At 40.5% G+C, this 22,098-nt stretch overlaps 1 protein-coding gene across 1 annotated transcript in view; it reads left to right on the top strand.

The window, feature by feature from the left end:
* The first annotated feature begins 165 nt into the window (after positions 1 to 165).
* wdfy3 (WD repeat and FYVE domain containing 3) overlaps positions 166 to 22,098 on the top strand; it is a 92,179-nt gene continuing 70,246 nt past the window's right edge. Inside the window, exons 1-7 of the mRNA XM_034872306.1 lie at positions 166 to 405; positions 11,249 to 11,459; positions 14,307 to 14,430; positions 16,314 to 16,423; positions 19,584 to 19,817; positions 20,392 to 20,584; positions 21,885 to 22,071. Coding sequence (XP_034728197.1) covers positions 377 to 405; positions 11,249 to 11,459; positions 14,307 to 14,430; positions 16,314 to 16,423; positions 19,584 to 19,817; positions 20,392 to 20,584; positions 21,885 to 22,071 — 1,088 coding nt within the window. The 5' untranslated portion in view covers positions 166 to 376. The remainder of the gene's footprint in view (positions 406 to 11,248; positions 11,460 to 14,306; positions 14,431 to 16,313; positions 16,424 to 19,583; positions 19,818 to 20,391; positions 20,585 to 21,884; positions 22,072 to 22,098) is intronic.

The following is a 22,098-nucleotide window of genomic DNA, read 5'->3' on the forward strand; positions in this document are numbered from 1 at the left end:
TCTGGTATAAATGGTATACTCCTCTTTCTGTGATGGCCAGCCACAAAGCCCTGTACACCCCACCCGGTGTCAGGGGGGGATCAGCTGTGCCAGTCCCGGCAGGCCACACACACACACATACACACACACACACACACACACACACACACACACACACACACAGTACGCCGCTTGGCGAACAAAGCCCCTGGCACTGCCAATAAAGACAGACCATGCCTCCCTGCTTAGCCTCTCCTCTTTTCACGGCGCCGTGAAGGGAAGGCATGACACCATTCCCGTCGCCTTTCCTTATAAGAAAGACGCCAGTTTTTAGAGGAAGAGGTGTCGTCTTGATATAGTGGAATATTTTTGTCTTTTCTGCTGCTGATGAGTTGAGATGCTGGCAGAGCGCAGAGAGAACGGCAGGTAGGGAAAATCAAGAGTTGGGTGCTGAGCTTGTCTCCTCGGTGACCAGGTGTTTGTTTACTGTTACTGGCTAACCTGACCTTGGTGGATACAGTATGAGATGTTCATTGTTATTATTGAGGTGTAAGCGTTGCTTCTCAGCATCTGTGCCAGACTCATGTACGTTTTATACTTAACATTAAAGCAGTTTGGTAAATATTCATATGCGAGTATATGAGAATATATGAGAGATGTAGTGCAGTCGTGTAATAATCTTTGATTGTCATCATTCCAGCCATCGAGCACTGTGGGATGCAACAGTCAGAGGTACTGTATGTAATAAAACACCCTGATGTCTCTAGAGCCAGCGTGCTGGATAAAAAAGAAGCAAGGGCTTGCTATGACTACTTTTAGCCTTACAAGTGTAAATTTCAGAACAGTGCTGGTGTGTTATCATTTTGTATACACTTGATAACTTTTCTGTTCAGTGTTTAAGTCTTATATCTCAATGTTGCTGCAGTACCACAGCATAGAAAATATTTAAATAAATATAGCACAGTATGTAGTAGAGTTGGTTGGTATCCAAATTTTGATACCGTCAAACCTCCTCCCTATTTTACCGCGGTATACCATGTTACGTGACTAATTAATAGTTATGATGAAAGGCTCAGACGGCGTCACCAAACTGTTGGCTTGTGCCTACTCCCTTCAGAAATGAAAACCAAACACTAATACGGAAACACCTCTCACTTTTTATTAGGTCAGAACCCAAAATCCTGCCAAATGGCAGTAGTCAGGTTCTTCTACTAGACCAGGTCACTCGGTGTGTGACTTGCAATCTCTCTCTCTCTCTCTCTCTCTCTCTCTCTCTCTCTCTCTCTCTCGCTCTCTCTCTCTCTCTCTCTCTCTCTCTCTCTCTCTCTCTCTTTCTTTAGTAGCTACAGCAACGTGTATAAGCTTCCACCGAGCTAAAGCAGCAGTTGCCTGGGCCTGTTTTAGAGAGCTTTTGTGCCTCTTAACAGAAGTACAATGCAATTAAAACGTCAGTGCAACATGATTAGGGCCCTTACGTGACAACAAGATGCGTTTTCAACTCACACTTGTTTATATCCACCTACACTGGTCCCTGACTCGATCCTGCCGGTAGCTGGTAGCTTGTAGCTTGTAGCTGCTAGCTCCTAGCTGCCATCTGGTGAGAGTGTTCAGCCAGGCTTCTGTGATAATCCTCCCGACAACTTTCACGGAGCGGCGGTGGTGAGGCTATGTCCTCCAGAGGACAGGTCATGGCTTTTTGACAAAAGCTTGAAGTTTTTATTTCCCTCAAAAATAGCTAATTCAGCACTGTAGTGGTTACGACCATATCAGTGAGTATGTACTTACATGGAAACAGGGCAAATGATTTATATGGCTAGCACAGTGATAGCGTTAGAGAAGGTAGCTGTAGTCCGAGCTATTTTTTTTTTTAGGGGGGAATAAACTTGACATGGCCTGTCTCCTGGAGGACATAGCCACACCATCGCTGCTCCGGGAATTGTTGTCGGGATGATTATCACAGAAGCCTAGCTGAACACACTAACCGCACGGCAGCTAGGAGCTAGCAGCTACAAGCTACCAGGGTAGGTGAATTTAAACAATGTCGGAGTTGACGATGCATCTTGTTGTCACGTGAGGGCCCTGTTCATATAGCACAGATATTTTAATTGCATTTTATGTCTGCAGCTACTCCGTGTTGCCTGCACTGATTCGGGTCAAGGTTTTATCAATCGAAAGTGCATGCATATTTATGAAGATCAAGATAAATGTAAAAGATTTCCTGAATTATCCTTAATGACAGTATTGAAACTGATACCATTGCTATTTTTAAAACCCGGTGGTAAACCTTATTACCATACTACCACCTAACCCTAGTATGTAGTGAAATAAATATTTACCTCAAGAGAGTCACATATTTTGGGTAAAACATCTAGTAGCAAGTGGTCATTTATAAACAAAATGAATTAATGATGTTTAAATTGAATTAAGCGTTTAAGTCCTGCTATTTCTTACTTTTCCTGGATTTCTTTTCAGTTTCTTGGAACTCACATTGGATTAATAAATGCCTCCATTACAAACAAGTAGTGAATAGACTCGTGAGAAAAACAAAAGGCTGAGGATTAGGCACCTCTGATGGAACAGTAAGAAAAGAAACATCACAAGGACCCTTTTTGGAAATAGCAAACAGAGCCAAACGTGAGAAACAGCCTGGCCCACATAAGACCACATTTTAGGAGTTTTGGATACAAATCATTATTATTTGAAGGGCAGACCTTCAGATTCTGTAAAAAAGATTCCAACGGGTTTATATAGCTCTCTTTATGGTTACACATACATATGGACCACACACATTGTTGCTGACATACATTTAGAAAGGCAATTATGGAAATCTCTAATATTCATGTTTAAGCCTATGTGAAATATCAACATAAATATTATAGTTGTGATTAAAACATGTAATTTGACAAGAGAATTCCTCCAACTGTTTTTAATATTTTGTAATTATAAAATTTAGTTTTGTAACTATGATTGTTGACAACTAGCAATTTTGAATGGGACCTACTTGTCATGGAAATCCCTAAATTATATGACATGTTACTGAAAAAATATTGGCCAGGCAACATTGCATTTGGTATTTCCGCAACATTCCCCATTTATTGTGATAAATGTTTATCTGCCAAAACAGCTTGGAGGAGTGACTCAGGTAGAAGTCACCAGCATTTGGCTGGTGGCTGGTGGTAATAGTCCATCCTAAGCACACCCCAGGCATTGTTTACTGAAGGCATAAATAGATATCCAGTGAGGATGCTGTCAATTCTGGTCCTGTCTGGACTTGTTTGGCATGAGATAATTTCCTTCCCCTCTGGTTCTTGTTACACGCAGGTCATGCATCTGCTGTTGATCAAATGCATGCTTCAGCAGTCAAAATCAGCTATATTGTAGCTTTGTCACTCTATATCTATGAAACTTTAAGTACTTTTTTTATTAGTGATGATTTTAAAATATCTTCAGGTGTCACAAGCTATTTTCTACTGCTTGTCACTAAATAAAGAGAGGTATCTAATGGTAGGTGTCATAATGGCTTGCAGAGGAGACTGTTTATCCCCCTTAGTCGAAATGTAGCAGCATTTGGCTGGAGGTTTGTGTGAATTTACCACCGTGCCTACATAGCCTTTTATTTTCTCTAAATTAGTTTGTTTTTTATCTAACTCCAAGTCCTGTCAACCCATTTTCTTTCTTGTCTGGAGCTCCCCCAGCTTCCACCTACCTCTGTAAACTGTCAGACAGGAGACATTTCTGTGATTACGTCACTTTCTCCAGAGGAACAACCACACAAGCCTTTGAAGAGTTTGGCTTTTCCAGGGCACTGGCTGCCTTCATCTCCCAGGAGTTAGCGCTAACTCTGTGCGATGTTCATTGAAGCTGGCGTCCGCTTAAAGAGAATGTTTTGAAAAGACTGGAGGGCCAAGAAAGCAAGCTCAGTTCCCAATGCATAGGAGTTGACATTCCATTGATGCCATTGACTCATTTTCTTTGGTTCAGCCAAGACGAGACATGGTTTGATGCAGTTTTTCCTTTAAACTGCCTTGGTTACGACTAAAGCATAGCATGAGCAGGGATGAAGACAGTTTTTTTCCGTCTAGTACTTGTTCAGGATCATTAGGTTTTAATTGGTAATCACTTTGCATGATGACGGGGCTATGGGTTTGTAATCCTCATCAAAGCTATTATTTTAATTCTCTCCGTTATGTCACTGCTCCCTGAGGGCTGTCGGGTATGTAGTGAGTTATCTGCTGGACATTCAATTTCCCATCAGGGCAGAGACATGAGTAATGGGCCAGCAAGGTATAAACTTGTTTGCTTATATTAGGATATTAAACATTTGGTGGCACAGACAAAGCTGTTTTAATGCAGTGTTGGAGATAATAGCATCATGTTGATGCTGGGCTAGGAATCTAAATTCGGAACCGTTTCCAGCTTCCTACAGGTATATCCATTTTGGATTGGATTAACAGTTTCTCTGAAGGAAGTTATAGTGCTCTGTTGCCAAAGGTGTGGGCATCTTGTTTGTTCCTGGCGATGTTTCCAGATCTGAAATAAAAAATGAATCATGTTAATTTAGAGCCACGTGAGATTCAGAATACTTGAAAAAAAGCACACTGTAAAATATACTGATATATTTTATATCAAACACATTTATATGCGGAACCCCATTTAACATCAACCAGTAAATATCAGTTGACTTTTTTATTATTATTAGCTCTATGAGCCATACAAGGGCTCAAAACACTTAAGGAGACAAGGTAAACATAGCAACTCGGTTATTATCCAGTGGAGTCAAATGAGAACAGATGGTGATTTAATAGTGTTTTTGGGTGCATTGTACTTGTATTTTCACATTCATTCCAAAATATATACAATAATACACATCTGAGGTACTGCCTCGCAAATACATTTTCAGTGTCAGAACCTTTGTTTTCACTATAGAACGGAAATGTGAAGTTACCATCTTATCCAAAAAGTTTCAAGAAGCAAATCAAAAACAAAATGTGTCTTTAAGGTAAAACTATACTCCTCCCTGAGAAACTAATAAAGGAAAGGTTAGATAGTACACCAATATAGTACTTTGTGCTCCCAAATTAAACCTTTATGTCCCTTAGTTTCAGTTTTGACTGATCAACTGTAACAGCCTAGTGTGAAAGGGACATCCACACACTCTAAATGATGTGTCCTAGGCCTAGGTTTTATGACGTTCACTACTTACCAAATAGGTGGAGTTAGTTGTAACTCTGTATTTGTCTGCAGATCACTGCCTTTCCTTTTGTTGATTTTCCAGCTCAGCCTTATGCTGAGTCGTATGACATGTGTTTGCCCCAGTGTGTGGTCCCGGCCCTGCTGTGCTCCGACGCTACCATTCTCGCAGCACTCTTGTCTGCTTCAATGACTCTCTGTTACCTAGGACCCAGTACAGCAGGGTGAACAGTCAGCATTGTTCAGAAATAAATTCTGATATGGTCAGAGGTAAGGTTACATTATTGTATAAAGAGAAGTTGGCTATCTCAGCTTGATTACAGCTGAAAGGATTTCCAGTTTATTACAATTTCTGTTAAAGTCCCTGTTTGAAGATAAAACAAAGGCCAACAGTGGCATTATTACAAAATGTTCTTTGTAAATTTCCATTCCAGCTCATACACTGAATTTGTAATTCAGTTTCCACCTTCCATATTTACTGTAGTTATCCTGTGGTATAATGGATTTATTACTGACATTTTAGGTGTGCTTACTTTGAGTTTATCTGGTAGCCAATGTAGCTGAACTGTGTTTGCTACCTGTCTGTAATATTTTTGTGACCACAATGTTATCACAATTGGAAGAAAATATGTAGAAGTCTATTAAAATAGGGTCCAAAGTTTTTTACCTGGAAGAGGCATTCTTTTTTTCTGCAAAGTGAACAATCAACCGTCAATCACCAGCTGAGCTCAATGACAGAGATGTTCTTGTGTCTCTTCTCGTTGATAATGCACTTACTAATTGCTGTGTGATGTAGCCCTAGCCCTTCATAGTGAAATTTACAGTTTTAAACAATGACGCAGGAACTGGGCCCAAGGGCTGAATGTTTTTAAACCAACCTCAGACCAGCCGCTTCTGCTTTTGGAATCTCAATTTCGGGCATCGAGCAAGATTTTCTCCTTGACTAGCAACTTTTCAACAGACTTCTCTGTGGCTCAGCCTGAGTTTCCATTAGTAGTAGCCAACAGCTCAGGATGGGCTTTTCTGCTGATGCTGCTGGACCTACTACATCTTAAACTCTTCATAACCTAACTGCTGGTTTGTCAGCTCTGCCAAATGTGCAGTAGATCTGTGGCATTTTCTGTGCCTCTCTGTTTTACTGCAACCAATGGTCTATTCATCTGGTTTATTTATGATAAGGACTTTGTCATTTGCCATGGATTATTATGTTATGAGCTAGAAGGTATGGGTAAACATGATATGCGTGTGGACACAGAAAGGGGAAGGATGTTAGCAGTGCAGAGAGCTGAATTGGCTGCTGAGAATAGCTCTTCTCATCAATGATGACATGCCAAAATAGTAATGAACCAGTACTTCCAGAAAAAATATTAATAAGACATGATCAAGATAAATAATTGGCTCATATTAATGCGATGGTTACTTCTCACTGAGGGATTTATTGAGCTGATTAAGGTATTTTCCTTCTTTTGGGTGACTGGGACTTGGGAACAGCAGACGTCTCCTCTCTTGAGCATAAGTTGTTCTGGTGTATCTCGGGTCTTTCTTCATCCTCTAACTGTCTTCTCTCGGTCGGAGCCTCTTCCAGTTTAACAGACTGTTATGCTACCTGGCTAGCTGGCAGCTTTAATGTTTTGATTATGTAAATTATATTTCACATAGCACACAGACTGTTGTGTCCAATGGTGTTTTTATTCTGTTAAAGAGAGTAAGTGGTGGGTTAATAATTTTTGTGTTATAAAGTTACCACCATGAGGGAGAAGGGCACTCAGTTATCAGGGCTCCCGTTCTCAATTCACTCACGGATTACTTCGGCTGCACCTCTCTCTGCGGCAATGCATCGGTATTTGGATATAAGAAAAATTGTATATCATACTGGAAATTAATCCGGTATACGGTATAGACTGGTATACTGCCCAGCACTAATAGACAGGTTCTGGGGGAAACTCTGTAGCTCAGCTTATCCTGTATGTGCTGTCAGCACTCAGAGAACAGTTTCGTGGTGGTGTTTGTTGATTAGGAGTATTTCTAGTTGCCTTACATTAAAAGTAACAAAACAAAACCGAATAAATATTTAATTGCGTGCCAACACAGAAACAGCGGTAGCCATTCTAAGCATTTGCCCTGGATGCATCTGTTCATGACCAGTCCCACAGGAATATTGCAGAAAAGTATTTTTTAATAACTTTTTAGATTCTAACCAAACCAGTTAGAGTAAATTTAGTTCAGAGATGTAATATGCAGTGCTTCGCTCAAAACAATGTACAGACTAATGCAAAATTTATCTCTCTCAATCTTCATTTATGACCCGTTCATTTTAACCTTAAATATTTTAAATGTGCCTGCAGCATAATAAAGATTTACTTCTGTGTCTTTGACCTTTTATTAAATATTTTCTTTTTTTGCTGCAAGCTGGATTTGATCTCTTCAGAAATTAGTTCAATATACCTTCAATCTTAAGTTTTAGTGAGCATGCAGTAAAATGAGACTACTTCAATTTACAACTGCTGCATCATCAGGCCTGTCACTGAAACACAAATCCCCGTCACATGTTCTCCAAACTTTATCTGTGTCTGCAGCAGGCAGTGGTATCATTTTGTTGTTTTGGATGGACTTATATTGTAGGGTGTGCTCTTATGCCTTATCTCAGACAGGCAGACCTGGTGGTGAGTAAAAGCTGAATTGTGGGGTATATCGCTGCCAACACAGTCTGTTTTATAAATGTCAAACCCTGAGCCTTTCAGGTCTTGTCTCATTTGATCTCACCATGTGCCTAAAATGTGTCTGACACTAACCCAACATGCTTGAAAGAAAACTGCATAACAAAATAACAAATTGACGAAAGAAACCTACAACACTGACGTGACAGAGCTAATTATGTAACTGAAAGCAGGAATGCAACAGTTACAAAGTAAAGCATTAACCACGTAAAGGGACTCGATGCCTTGAGAGAATACATGCTAAAAACGTATGCACACAGTCATGGACAGGAGCCTTTAATAAAAGTGTACCAAATGGAATTAAGTGTGTGTTCACACAGAGGGCAGCCCTCCTGTGTGGGCAAAAAGACTTACTAAAACCTTCAGTCTGGAGTAATTTCGTTAGTGCCACTGATGCCAAGTTCTTGTAAATCAGAATAACACTTGGAAGTGTCTTTGCATCGTCTGTCTTTGACATCATGTTTCTTTACGCGATCTTGCTGGTTTTATGACAGTCCTTAAAGGAATGAGAGGGAAGAGTTGAATGTAGATGTGGGTTATCAAGCCGCCAGTCGTGGCGAAGCCGACCTTGAACAAGAAGGCACTTAATAAATGGCAGACCTCTGGGAACATCGAATAAACAACATCGTACTGAAGATAATAGTTATGAAACAGTAGCCAAAGTGTGGTCTACACCAGAATGGAACAGCCGTGGGCTGTTTGCATGAAGAGAAGAAACGTTTAGAGAAAGGTGGAGCTTCCTCTGTCACATTTATCAAAATCAAGTCTGCAAACTACTTTAAAACATACCATAACATCCCCGGCACTTGTGATATCACGCAACAGACGGAGAAGCTTGCAAAGAGTAAATTACCCTGCGCAGAGGGGCTCTTACCCTGAGGGTGGCTGGTTTGATTCCAGATTCGTTTAGACTTCCCATCAGTGGCTTATGAGAGGGAATGAAAACTATTTTCTTTAGTCCTCAGTTGCAACTTATGAGGTGCCATTGAGCAAGGACTTTAGAGTGGAGCATGACACTTGCTTACCCGTGTTGGAGAACATGTGGTCATAGAGGCTGAGGTCAGAGAATTTTAGGCATGAATGTGGAGCAAAGTGGTGCCTTTTTAAAAAAAGAAAAAAAATGTAGGAGTATAAAATTCACCTTTTTTGGCTTACCAGCCAGAAAACTATTTTAAGGGAAATTACCTGTAATGTACATTTGATGTAATCTTTCATTCAACAATGTTTAAATATGCAACTTTGCAAAATGTTAGACCTGACTGGTATTAGAGCCCCTTATAGGCAGTGAACATGCACACTATTTAAACCCTGTGTTTTTGTTTTGGCTGGTTTTCCGAGTGTACCCTACAGTACATAGGCCCCCTCAGTGGCATGCATTAACTGTGCACTGTACAGAAAGAAGTCATGTATCTGTATCAGAACTGACCCACCACTACTGGTCAAAATCTAATTTTACTAGCCTTTTGGAACCTAGTGGGTATTCATTTTGAAGTCCTTTCTGGTTCATTTAGTCATTAAATATTCATTTTCGGGTTCAGTCATCTTGGAAGAGGGTGGGAGATGAAGACTTTCATTACTCAATGCCAGACCCTTAATCTTTCGGATTTGGGTCTGGATTTCCAGGCAGAAAACCTTATTGTTGAGTCTTTTATAACTTAATTTTTTTAAACTAAAGGGCTGCCCCTATTTGCTAAAGTGATACTCTCCGCTGGGAAAGGAGGGACTACATGGTAGACTGTAATGTCTCTTAACCGTCCATGGTGCTGGCTGACATCCTGAGAGGACAGCAACTAATCCAGCAGTGCTTTTTAGCTGCAGTTCACCTCAGCCTAGGTCTACAAGTTGATGAACACGCTAGTGATATAACCTTGGCTGTATATGAAATTCCTTTTTTTAGTAAGATGTCTTTTATAATGCAATAGTTTGCAACCCATGCAATCTGATGCTCAATAGATGGTTTAAATACTAGAACAAGCTTTCAGCTGTTATAGCCACCTTCACAATATGAAGGTTCAAGCCAATGTGCTTAATGGTGATTATGATGGAGAAGTGCTAGGAAGGGAAATCAGAGATGAGGGGGGGAAATGTTGAACAGGTTTTTGCATATCTCATTTAGCAAAACAGTGTGATTTGTTTTCCTTTTTATAACAACAAGAGTCCCCAGAAGCTCATACTCTATCATATGGGAAAAATATATTATATATTTCAGTGTACCCTTGAGCAAGGTACAATGTTTCAGTGTGAATGGATTTGAGAATGATGAACAACTTTCTTGCACCATTCCTGGCTGTTGATTCTGTGTTTATTAGCAGATATTTATCTGTGTAGGCTTTGCAGTTCTGAGACGTCTCCTAGCAACCATTCTTAAAGATAGTCTGGAGAGAATTTAATGTGCGGAATAGTGGCTAAATATATATTTCAACCATGCTACAAAGAAAAAAAGATAGAAATCCAGTTCAAATTCTCTAAAAACAACAGTAACCTGAACTTGGTACGTAGTCTGTACTGATCTCTTGACCTGAACGCATCTTTGACTTTATTAGCTGACCAATGAGGCAGCAAACAACAAGCAATATTTAATTTGTCACAGGTACTGTTTTAGTACTATGACCTAGTATTGATTGGAATTTTATATCATGGTGCCAGCACTAATCCAACATACACTACGCTTTTAAATCTTAATTTGTGAAAGTAAATATAAGAATTATGGCAAAAAAAAAAAATCAAGACCACAAATCTGGCCAAAACGTGACAAACGTGCGTCACTTTGTAACACATGTTATAATGCTCACAAAACTGCTGGCGTTGCACTCCCTCATGCTTTGCAACTGACTTGCTAGTAGTCCTTACCTAGCTACTGCACATGTGCAACTCCCAACAAGGATGAAGAAGAAGTGAGATGTCTCACTCTTTAGCTAAAGCAGAGAGCTCAACGCAAAGGATGAAAAGAGGAGCTGAAGCAATGTAGAGTACAACAAAAACATTTTTTTTTAGATTAAACCACATAAACCTATTCTGGTACAACCTCTAAATACAATTGTGAACCTGAAAATGAGCATAAAATGAGCACTTTAACTAAGCTGATAAATCAAACATATTGACGTGACCATTTTAGAGAAAAACAGCACCAGAGTATACAATTTAATTTGTTTACCAAAAGAAGCCCCATTTATCAAATCTTAAATGTACAAGAGTCTTCTATTTCAATCAGAGCCTTTTAACTTGAAAAAAAGAGTTAGATGACTACAAGTAGGTATATGACCTAGTTCACAATGGAAACTTTTGACATTTAAGTGTTTTTGATACCCCAAAAAGTATCCAGATTTGATACTCAACTTAAACCTCCTCTCTCCCATTTGCAGGGCTGCCTTTGCCCTGACAAAGCCGCTCAAGATGAACATGGTGAAGAGGATCATGGGGCGGCCGAGGCAGGAGGAGTGCAGCCCCCAGGACAATGCTCTGGGCCTGATGCACCTGCGACGCCTCTTCTCCGAACTGTGCCACCCTCCTCGCCACATGACCCAGAAGGAGCAGGAGGAGAAGCTCTACATGATGCTTCCCGTATTTAACAGGGTAAGTAACAACGGGGGGGGGCTGGAGTCAGTTTAAACACAGTCAGATGAATGTTGACGGTTTCAATTACAATACTGCTTAACAGGAACTAATATCTATTTTCAGAAGGACTCTTAGTAAACATTTGGCCGAAAATCATTCATAAGGGCAGTGTATGAAGCTGGTGTTAGTTGTTCACGGATGTTATTGTTGTCAGGTTAATGGACTCATGTTACTGACAAGTTGGTGCTCTATCAATTGCTAGTGCTTTGTACACCATGGCAATAAAATCTAGTGGGTACCCGTTAATTTTCATACACATCAGATGTAGACGCCTCTCAGGTTCTACTTCAACAGCCTGCAGCTAAATCTGATGGAAATGAGCCTGTTGACTTGTGCCCGTGCTGCTTCCCCCTGTCTAGTTCTGACTCTGGGGACAGAAAACAGACATGTCTCAGATGACCTGAGAAGTCTGGAGGGTTTGTAGTGTGGTAGAAGACCAGAAATGTATTTTGAGCCTAAACCATTTAGTGATTTTGTGAAATCAATTATTTGAGGCACAGGAAGCCAATGTAAAGACTTCAGAACTGGAGTGATGTGATCCACTCTCTTGGTCTTAGTGAGGACTCGATCAGCAGCGTTCGGAATCTGCTGCAGCTGTCTGAATTTTTTTGGGGAGACCTGTTAATACACCATTACAGTAGTCAAGTCTACTCTATTTACTGTATCTAGCATGAAAATGGTCAAACTACTGTTTATAGAATCATACTTTATTTGAATGATAATTAAAACTTGAGCTTCTTGATTAAGTAGATTGGACAAATGATTGATTGTGCAAGCATAAAAAGGATACGTAAGATAAGGGGTATATAATATGTAAATGGGAAGTCATGCGGGGAAGCTTTAAATAGGAAGAGGAATAGATACATGTCTTCAAATATTTTCGTGTGTATATCTAACAAAGCAGAGAATCCAGGGGCCTGTTGCACAAAACCAGGATAAGGGATTAAGCCGGGATTTTCAAATTATCCTGGATGAATTTAGCTTTGACTTGGTTGCACAAAACCAGGTTGAATTAAACCCAGCCAAGTAACCATAGTGATTTCTTCTTTGCAACTAGCCTGGTCAAGAGCAGGCTAACAGCCAGGCTAAGATTAATTAAGATGATTTTGGTGTGTGGCCACTAACTGATGTGCATCCGTTTCCGAGTTGCCGCTGCCCGCCAATCGCTGCCCACCGGCCACTGCCCGCCGGCTGCTGCCTGTTGGTAGACCCGTGCAACGCGTCAATGTCCACTCTCTCTTTAAAAGATAGAAAAGATGAGCAACGCAGCGTCCATGGTCTGTCCAGCTTCAGGTTCATAAAGGACGCACCAGAGATTAAGTGGGACAATGCAGCAATATTCCCGGATGATATTAATGCCGGACTGGTCAGAGACCAATACATTTACGATTTAGCTTCTCTAACAAAGGACAGTTTGTGTTAATCCTTAATATGTAGGGCTAATGTTTTTTTAATTATAGCTTACTTTGGTTTCATAACCTTCTCAATTAGTCTTACATCACTTGACCAATAACGTGGTCTATATACGTATATAGTGTAGTCTACGTTCATCACACAGGAATCACCACAATGCTTCCTAATCTTTTTATTTTGGTGCTGTCACTTGTCAGCTCTTACACATTCAGTCGGTCCACTAAAGTCTGTTCTAGCCGTTTTTCCCTTTTTGCTTTCCATTAGAAGCTGCGGCTCATTGGGTGAAACATATGCTGCATGCGTCTTCTCCATCTCTGCATCAGTAAATCTGTGATTGATACCGTGGTCTATTTAAGAAAGCTGTGAACGTGCACTTATCCCAGTTATCTACACCTGGATTGACATAGCTTCACCTGTTCATCCCGGCTCGGCAAACGTGCAACCGATTAAGCCGCGATGAGCGGATCACACTAAGTCAAGCTGCGCTTTTTCACTTATCCTGGATATCTTTATTCTACTTTCGTAGAACAGGCCCCAGGACTCAGTGAAATGATTCTAATATGTAGAGTCTGTCTTTTTAGCTGCTACTGCAAACAGCCCTGTTGAGTATTCTCATCAAACTGGAGAGCCCTACCAAGGGTCTCTTGACTTGTCAGCTAATTACCCAGCGCTGGCTGTGATTCACTCACTGGTGGCATTTATCATGTCACAATAGAAAAGTAGAGTTCTCCCTGTGCAGCGAGACGCCAAGCTCCAGGCCTACTTTCATGTCGGATCTGCTGGGTAAATAAATACATGATGAGTTGTTGTTTAATGAAGTGAAGTTTATCTTCGACCTGCTCCCCCAAAGGCTCAGGCTGCAGATAGCTCTGTGGTTATAGGACATGCCAGGAAACCCCCCAGAGAGATGAATTGTAAACCCGTAAAACTTGATGATTCCTGTGTGTTACTGCTTGCTGTGATTTCACCTTTTATTGTGTTGAACTTGCATGGCAAATCATATCCAATAACTATGTTTTGTGTCTTATTTCTTTTTTTGAGATACTTTTTTGGGCATTTTAGGCCTTTAATTCCACAGGACAGATGAAGACATGAAAGGGGAGAAAGAGTAGGAATGACATGTAGCAAAGGGCTGCAGGTCGGAGCCCCTGCAGCCACTGCATCAAGGAGGCACCATATGCCTGCTCTACCAACTGAGCTAACCCGGCCACATCATATCCACTTTCTGTTATTTTCATTATTCCTCCCTTATCAAGAAACAGTAAAATGTCTCTATGGCCGATTTGACCCTTGTTATAAAGGCATAAACGTTTCTTCTTTTTATTGAAGCTCTTTTTTTTACTGCTTGATTTTTCTTTTTTGATTTAACCAAAGCTGATCTGTCTGCTGTAGGTGTTCGGCAACGCTCCACCCAGCAGCATGATGGAGAAGTTCTCCGACCTGCTGCAGTTCACCACCCAGGTCTCACGGCTCATGGTGACCGAGATCAGACGAAGAGCCTCTAATAAATCCACAGGTGAGCCGTCTGCCACATAAATTTAGACCGATAAAGATGTAATAGGAAGCACTTGGACACATCAATTTATCATTTCTTTGGCATCAGTTCAGTTGCGGATATTTCCCATAACCGGTTTGCTTTTTGTCCCAAAGATGATCCAGTTGTCCCCTTCCCTGTGAGTGTTATTGTTCTCCATTTGGCTATAATGATATATACATGGATGTTGGAAGTTTTTATTTTGAGAATGATCATTTGCAGAACATATATACATTAATATTTTTTTATCCATTTAGATCACTGTCTTATAACACGCAACTGACATAAATGTCTAATTTAATTGAGATGTACACTACCGGTCAAAGTTTGGGGTCACTCACAAATTTCCATTGGACTCCATTATAGACAGAATCCCAGCTGAGATGAGTTGCCTTGTTTTTTTTAACCAGGGCAGCAGTTTCCAGATTACATTATGTGCTTACATAATTGCAAAAGGGTTGTTTAATGTTTTCTTAGTTAGTTTTTTAAAATAATATCAGATTAGTAAACAAAATGAGCATTTGGAACATTGGATGAATGGTTGCTGATAATGGGAAATGTAGATATTGCATTAAAGATCAGCCACCCACTCAGATCAGCTGGTATCCTGTCTATAATGGAGTGAAATGGAAATTTGTAAGTGACCCCAAACTTTTGACAGTAGTTGATATTGTTTCTTACTCAGTGTGTGTGTATATATTTTATTTTATTTTATTTTTTACAAAAGGGACCAATGCAGTGTGTGTTAATCTGCCATTAACGATTAGTTTTCACTACAGGTTGGGCAAGCAGCATATCTTTAAAGCTTTAACTCTAGTGGCAGCTTTGACTGTGGCTTTCCCACAGGAAAGACCTTTTAACACACTGACAGACACACTTGCATGTACACACAAGGTCAGGAGTCTCTCTTGGCTAGCTAGCATATAAATATTAGGAAGCCTTGTATAGTTGAATATGTTAAACTAATGGTTTTAGTGTCCACCAGCTACAGGAGCCACGTGTGACATCTGTCTTGCCCTTATCTTTTCCATACTATTATCTTAAAACAAATAGTCCATTTCACCTGACCTGTGTGCATAATTGAAGAGTGGAATATACTTCTATAATTCGTCTGCAAAAGATTTTTCCTGGATGCGCGGAGGTAGTAGCGCGGGCGCACATATATGGAGGTTTACTGTTTGACGCAGCTGGACCATGTTTGAATCTGACCAGCGTCCCTTTGCTGCTTGTCCCCCCCCCTTTCATGTCTTCAACTATAAAAGATATATAAGATAACTAAAATGTATAAAAAAACAAACTTAAGATATGAAACTTAATGTTCTTTGAATAAAAACACATTAACAAAAAAAAATCTGTGTTGACAACAGGTACGTTGTAGAGCGTCCTCTGGTGGACAAACTATGCAATGCCAACGCTCGTAACATGGTTGACCGTCCGTTTTTTTATTTTTATATTCCTTTATCAGAATCAATTCTTTGTCATTATAAATTATTCTGATGAATGAATATATATATATATTCTTTTTAAATCGGCCATTATAAATGCTGAAACGATATATCAGGTAATGCCTAATATCTGCCGATAATAACGGTCCGCCAATATAGGTCAGGCTCTTGTATAAACAGACAGGATATAATCATGTGCTAATAAGATCTTATACATGTACATGTTTTTCCCCCCTGCAGAAGTGGGTTCTAGATAAGACACAAAAAAAGGCCACCAAGATGATTTATTTGTTGCCTATCTGATCATTGTTCCGGCAGCCTATTTACCTCCCCCAATGACCTGTCACTTTCCATTTAGTTAACTGTATGTTAATGTGTGTGTGTGTGTGTGCGTGTGTCTTTATGTATTTGCTTTTCCAGAGGCAGCCAGTCGAGCCATAGTCCAGTTTCTGGAGGTGAACCAGAGTGAGGAGGCGAGTCGTGGCTGGATGCTTCTGACCACCATCAACCTGCTGGCCTCCTCCGGACAGGTTGGTAGAATAATACCATACTCATTTGCATCACAGTGTTCTTGTCGTGCGCAAGTTCTCCGTGTTATAAAATGCATATGGTGTCCAGTGTGATTGACGTCATGTTTTTCTGTTTAACGTCTTGTTTTTAGTTTGTTGCGTTTTTAAGGATTGCTCTCATACATGTGAGTGTAGATTTAAGATGAATCAGAGGAAATAAAAGAAAAAGAGGCTTCTCAGCATTCCTTCTCTCTTTGAACCATTTGCATCTCCCCTCTTTGATCTCTCGGCAGAAAATAGATCCGCCTCGGTAAGAACCGAGAAACAGGCTCTTCAGTACAAGTAAATTCCCCACCTGACCCCAGCTTATTCTCCCTAGTCATTTGTAAATCTGCTTCACTGCACTGAATCAAGGAATTATTATATTATAATATTATTATATAATTGTTGTTCTACTGCTGCGTCTGTATGTCACTAGATGGCCAGTGTCATATCTTCAAAGTTGTATGCAATGAGATCAAGTCTGTCATCTGGTCACCATGCGCTACCCCACAATTCAGAATCTTAACATGGCAGCTTCTAGGGCTCCTGGTTAAAAGGTTAGATATCGAGGCCTTGTTTTGCTTTGTGTCCTATGCTCTCGCACTACGGCCAGCAGACGTCTTTTGAACTTTTTGGCCTCCATTCCTCTAGAGGTCTTGAGGGGAGCAATGCTGTCAGCTGGTCCGGCTGGCTGCTTTTCCTGCTCCGTTGCACACCAGAAATTCCCTGTTCACTTTCTCTCTCCTTCTGCAGACTAAAACCACTTAAATCCAGTCTGCTTTTCCTATTCCTATTTTTGTCAAAACACACTTAACCGTATCCATTGTAAATGTCTTTCACTGTAGGTTTACTCAAACACTGCTATGTACACATTTAATTCACCTTTAAGGGATTTCTGGAACATGAGCCATAGTACAGCTTGTGCCAGTACTAGTTAGTTTCTGCTGCTTTGTTTTCAAAACAGTGTTCTCTGCAGTATTAATGCCAAAAAGTGGAAGTATAAATACCTCAAGGGGGTGGGGACATTATTTTGCCCCTGCTCGCTGTGTTTGCAACAATTTGAAAATACACACATTCAGGCTTTTATGTGTAAAAGCCTGCAGAAAGCAAACCCTCTACTGTCAGGGAATAGAAACCAAGTTTTATTTTGTGTTTTTATAAGTTCTCTTTTTGCTTTAAGTCACACTGAAGTGGCCTCCCTGTTGCCCACAGCAAACATCAAACACTTCAGGATTTAAATTGCTAGCATGTCACTGAAATTAGAGGCTTGTTCTGTCTTTTTGTTTTTTTAAATGCATTGTTGTACATTTCTTTGCACTAATGGATCCTTTGAGTTGTAAGTAAAGCCATATTGAATATATTGTGTTTTTGTAGGAGAGATGCTACATTTTTACACTTTTATTGTTGTTGAACTAGGTGTGTATGTTTACTGGAGCTCCTGGGTTTTAAGTGCCAATTTAGGCAACCTTAATGTTACTACAACACAACAGCTTTTATTTCAGCGACTCTCAAACATTCCACTCATTAAAACGAAAACAAACAGTATACACAAAAATCCACAGCTCATTATTCATTTTCAAAGCTCAGAACTTCAGTGTTTGAGCTGGTGCCTACTGCCGTATATTGCAGACAATCTCAGATGTAGTGTTAGTGCCTGAACCCAATGGTATTTATTTATTATCATTTCAAACAAAATTTGGTTGCAGCTGTCATAAAGTTTCTGTGTGCATGAGGTTTTTGTTTCCAGCTAGAGATGACAACACCAAATGTGAAAGATTTCACAATATACTTGCAGAAATTTGCAGCTGAAAAGTACCTCAATGCAGCGTTCAGATTATGAACTTTTTTGTCATTGATGTATCTGCAGTAGAATTATGCCGTTCACATTACAAAGCATTCTAACAGAAATGTGCACATTTAAGGTTGACTGTTTTTTTGGCCAGACATACAGGTTGTGCCAACGCAGAGGCCTCATTTAAGTTGGTGAGGGGCTGCTTTTTCTGTTACTGGGAACCTCCCAAACAGCCTCTATGTCATTCTGATAGTCAGGCAACAGTTTCCTTATACCACTGCATAACTGACATGCATATTGCGCAAACTGACATAAAAAACGAATTGCGTACCTTCGAGCAAGGTGGCTCACGATCCTGTTTGTGTCTGTTTCTGTGTGCGTTTGTGTGCAAGAGTGACTGGGTTTAATGGATTTGTATTCCTTTCGTCTAGTATCTCAGACAGTAAAACAAAGGACTCTCCTGGTAGCTGGCCTCCCATAAACATGACGTCAACTCCATCTCTTTAATGCTGTCTCTCCCTCTCCCCTCCTGTTCCCCCCCCCTCCTCAGATGTTAAAACGGCAATAATTTAGTTTGTAGCTGTCTTTTCTTCTTCATTTATAGGATGCCATTCACACTCTCCATTTCCCATGTGGTTGTCTCTCAAATTTAAAAAAACACACACACACACAATAAAATGTACTGTACTTGGTTTTCTCTATGATTGACTGCTCCCACCAACCTTGACCTGAAAGCTGCAGCAGGGCAAATACTGTATGTCTGTCACTGCGTGAGTGTGCGCAACTGTTATTAATCCTTGTGAGTCCGCCTTCTCTCTGTGTTGCAGACAGAGCTAAAGTAAATGGGAGGGTCATCTTCACCAGTCTCTCTCTCTCTCTCTCTCTGTGTGTGTTTGTGTGTGTGTGCGTGTGTGTGGGAGAGAGCAGCATTTGATTATCTGAATCATCCGCCTCAGTGAACAAGAACCCCATCTCTTTCTCCAGTCGTTATTCTTGCCTTGATGAAACACATACACGCAAAGCCCTCACAGCTACTTCTGTTTTTCACACAACTGTGACTCATGACACAACAACATAGATACCCATTTACCAAACTAAAACAAAAACATTTTCATCTTTATCTGTTCAGTTGATTTTCTACAGTTAAGGCTAGCCAATTTTGATTTCCAGTGGAATCTCGATACATGTGATGATACAAGCTATTGGAAACCTTCCCCTGAGCAGATGGTTTAAAAATGATGTGTACATCTCAACACAAGTTCTTTTTAGGACCTCTGAAATGAATTTCTTTTTTATAATTTACAATCTGTTTTGATCTCCTTCCCATTTCATCTTTCCACCCACCAGAAAACGGTGGACTGCATGACGACCATGTCGGTACCCTCCACGCTGGTAAAATGCCTGTACCTGTTCTTCGACCTGCCTCACATGGCTGAGGCCCCATTAGGCCCCACCCCGCAGGCCCCACCCCCGCCGCCACCTCCCCCACCCAGCCAGGAGAAGACCCCGGGCCAGGGCCACACCCAGCAGGAGCTGCCCCTGGCTGACCGCAGAGTGCTGCTCCAGAAAGTCTTTGTCCAGGTAAAAAAAAGAAAACTGGACAGGTTACTGTACAATGATTCATAGAACTTATATAAAGAGGAATTTGTTAAATTAAATAATATTAAGAAAACTTCAGCATACAGAATAGGCCTATTGAATAGGCTTGTCTTGTTTGAATTACATTTAAATTACATTATATTTCATTACATTTGTCATAAAACATTGACACTAATTTATTTTCTGCCTTTTTCAGTATGTTGGAAACCATATCTTAGTTTGGAGAAAAACAAACCATTTGTTGTTGATTAAGCAGTAACTTAAGTCTTGTTCATGTGGGGAATCAGCACTCTGCATCAGCAGATCATTAGATGGTTATTGATATTTTAAATCCACAGTTGAACTGAAATAAAAGTATCACTGGATCTCTTACTAAAATCATGGTACCTGACTGATATCTGTTTCTTCATTTTCTCCACTGCCTTTATGACCTTAGTCCCTGAACCTTTGGCAATTTCACATATTAATAATGAGCTTGACTGTGCATTAGACTGTTTTATCAGCTTATTTTCAGGGTGTTTCCTTTGGTAATTTTCCGCCCTTTCCACTCTAACAGATCCTGGTGAAGCTCTGCACCTTTGTGTCCCCGGCTGAAGAGCTGGCCCAAAAGGACGACCTCCAGCTGCTGTTCAGTGCCATCACCTCCTGGTGTCCCCCCCACAACCTGCCCTGGAGGAGGAGCGCGGGGGAGGTGCTTACCACCATCTCCCGACACGGCCTGAGCGTCAACGTGGTTAAATACATACACGGTAATACAAATGTACACTGTGTAGGACGTGTGTTTGGGGGTTTGTTAGTTATTCACATACAATATTAATATGCATCCTAGACGGTTTATGTAAGGTTGAACAAATTGTTTATATGTACTGTACATTTAATAATAAGCGCATCTAAGAAACATTGAAGATCCAGTCATCCAAGCCACATATGGAGTTTATCCGACATGCATTTTGCCACATGAAAAATCGGACAATGGAGTGTAACTCACATAGAGTAGCTATATTCTTGAATCTGTTAATCCAACAAAATTAGCGCTTGAAAAACAAAAATATGTCATGAACCTAAGTAACAAAAAAATGCACTGAGAATATTGGAAATGCAAACAAATTGTTAAAATGTCTTGACGTTTTAAAGCTCACAAATAATTAAAAAGAATTTACTGTCATTTTTGCAAATTAAACTTTGTAGACCTCTTTAGGATTGCAAAATATGTTGTGAGCCTTACAATACAATGATTGCAGCTGTTGCTCTTTTGGCTCCCATCATCAACCCCAGATTTCCAGAAGTGAATACAGTTGATGTGAGCTTAACTAGCTGTTTAGCAAGAAAAACACACATTAAGTACACAGACATGCATGGGATACATAACAGTTGAGAACATTTGTTTCAGTCTCCACATACCTTTCCTGGTGGTGACCATCCCCCACCGCCCATTCCCAAGATCTCAGGATAAGTTAAAGAAATACAGCAGCATACATTACAAGCATAGACAGAAAACTAACATCTTCACTAGCTCCTTTATCTTATTGTATGCACCAACCCAGTGTGGAATAGTTCTCTCACTGTGTTTAGCCATTGTATATTTGTAAGTGTGCAAGGAGGTTGCCAGGAAGGAGCCAGCATATTTTTAGCTGCGGTTAGTCCTGCTAACATTACACGTTTAGACACTATTATTTGTAGAACCAGTAAGTCTTGAGCAGTGTCATCATGCAGTTCAATTCTATAATAAAAGAGATCATAGCCTGCTTGTACAAGTTCCTCCAAAATAGTTTTTTCTTTAGATTATCTTTTGGGGCATTTGAGGCCTTTATTTTTGTAGGACAGATGATGACATGAAATGGGAGAGAAAGGGGGGAATGACATGCAGCAGATGGCTGCAGGTCGGAGTTGAACCCGCTGCTGCTGCGTCAACGAGTAAACTTCTAGAAATGTGCGCCTGCTCTACCAACTGAGCTTACCCGGTCACCTTCAAAGTACGTTCTATACATTCCTTCACACATTCATTTCAATCTGTTTACGCCTTCCGCCCCCCAACCCCTCCATCTACAGAGAAGGAATGCCTGGGTACATGTGTTCAGAACATGCAGCAGTCAGATGATCTGTCATCGTTGGAGATTGTGGAGATGTTCGCCGGCCTCTCCTGCTTTCTCAAGGACTCCAGCGACGTGTCACAGACCCTGCTGGAGGATTTCCGAACTAGCCACGGTTACACCTTCCTCCTCGACCTCCTGCTCAGGTACGACCTGTAGTTACATTTCCACAG

The sequence above is a fragment of the Etheostoma cragini genome, chromosome 5 (genome assembly GCF_013103735.1).
Source record: "Etheostoma cragini isolate CJK2018 chromosome 5, CSU_Ecrag_1.0, whole genome shotgun sequence".
NCBI lineage: Eukaryota > Metazoa > Chordata > Actinopteri > Perciformes > Percidae > Etheostoma > Etheostoma cragini.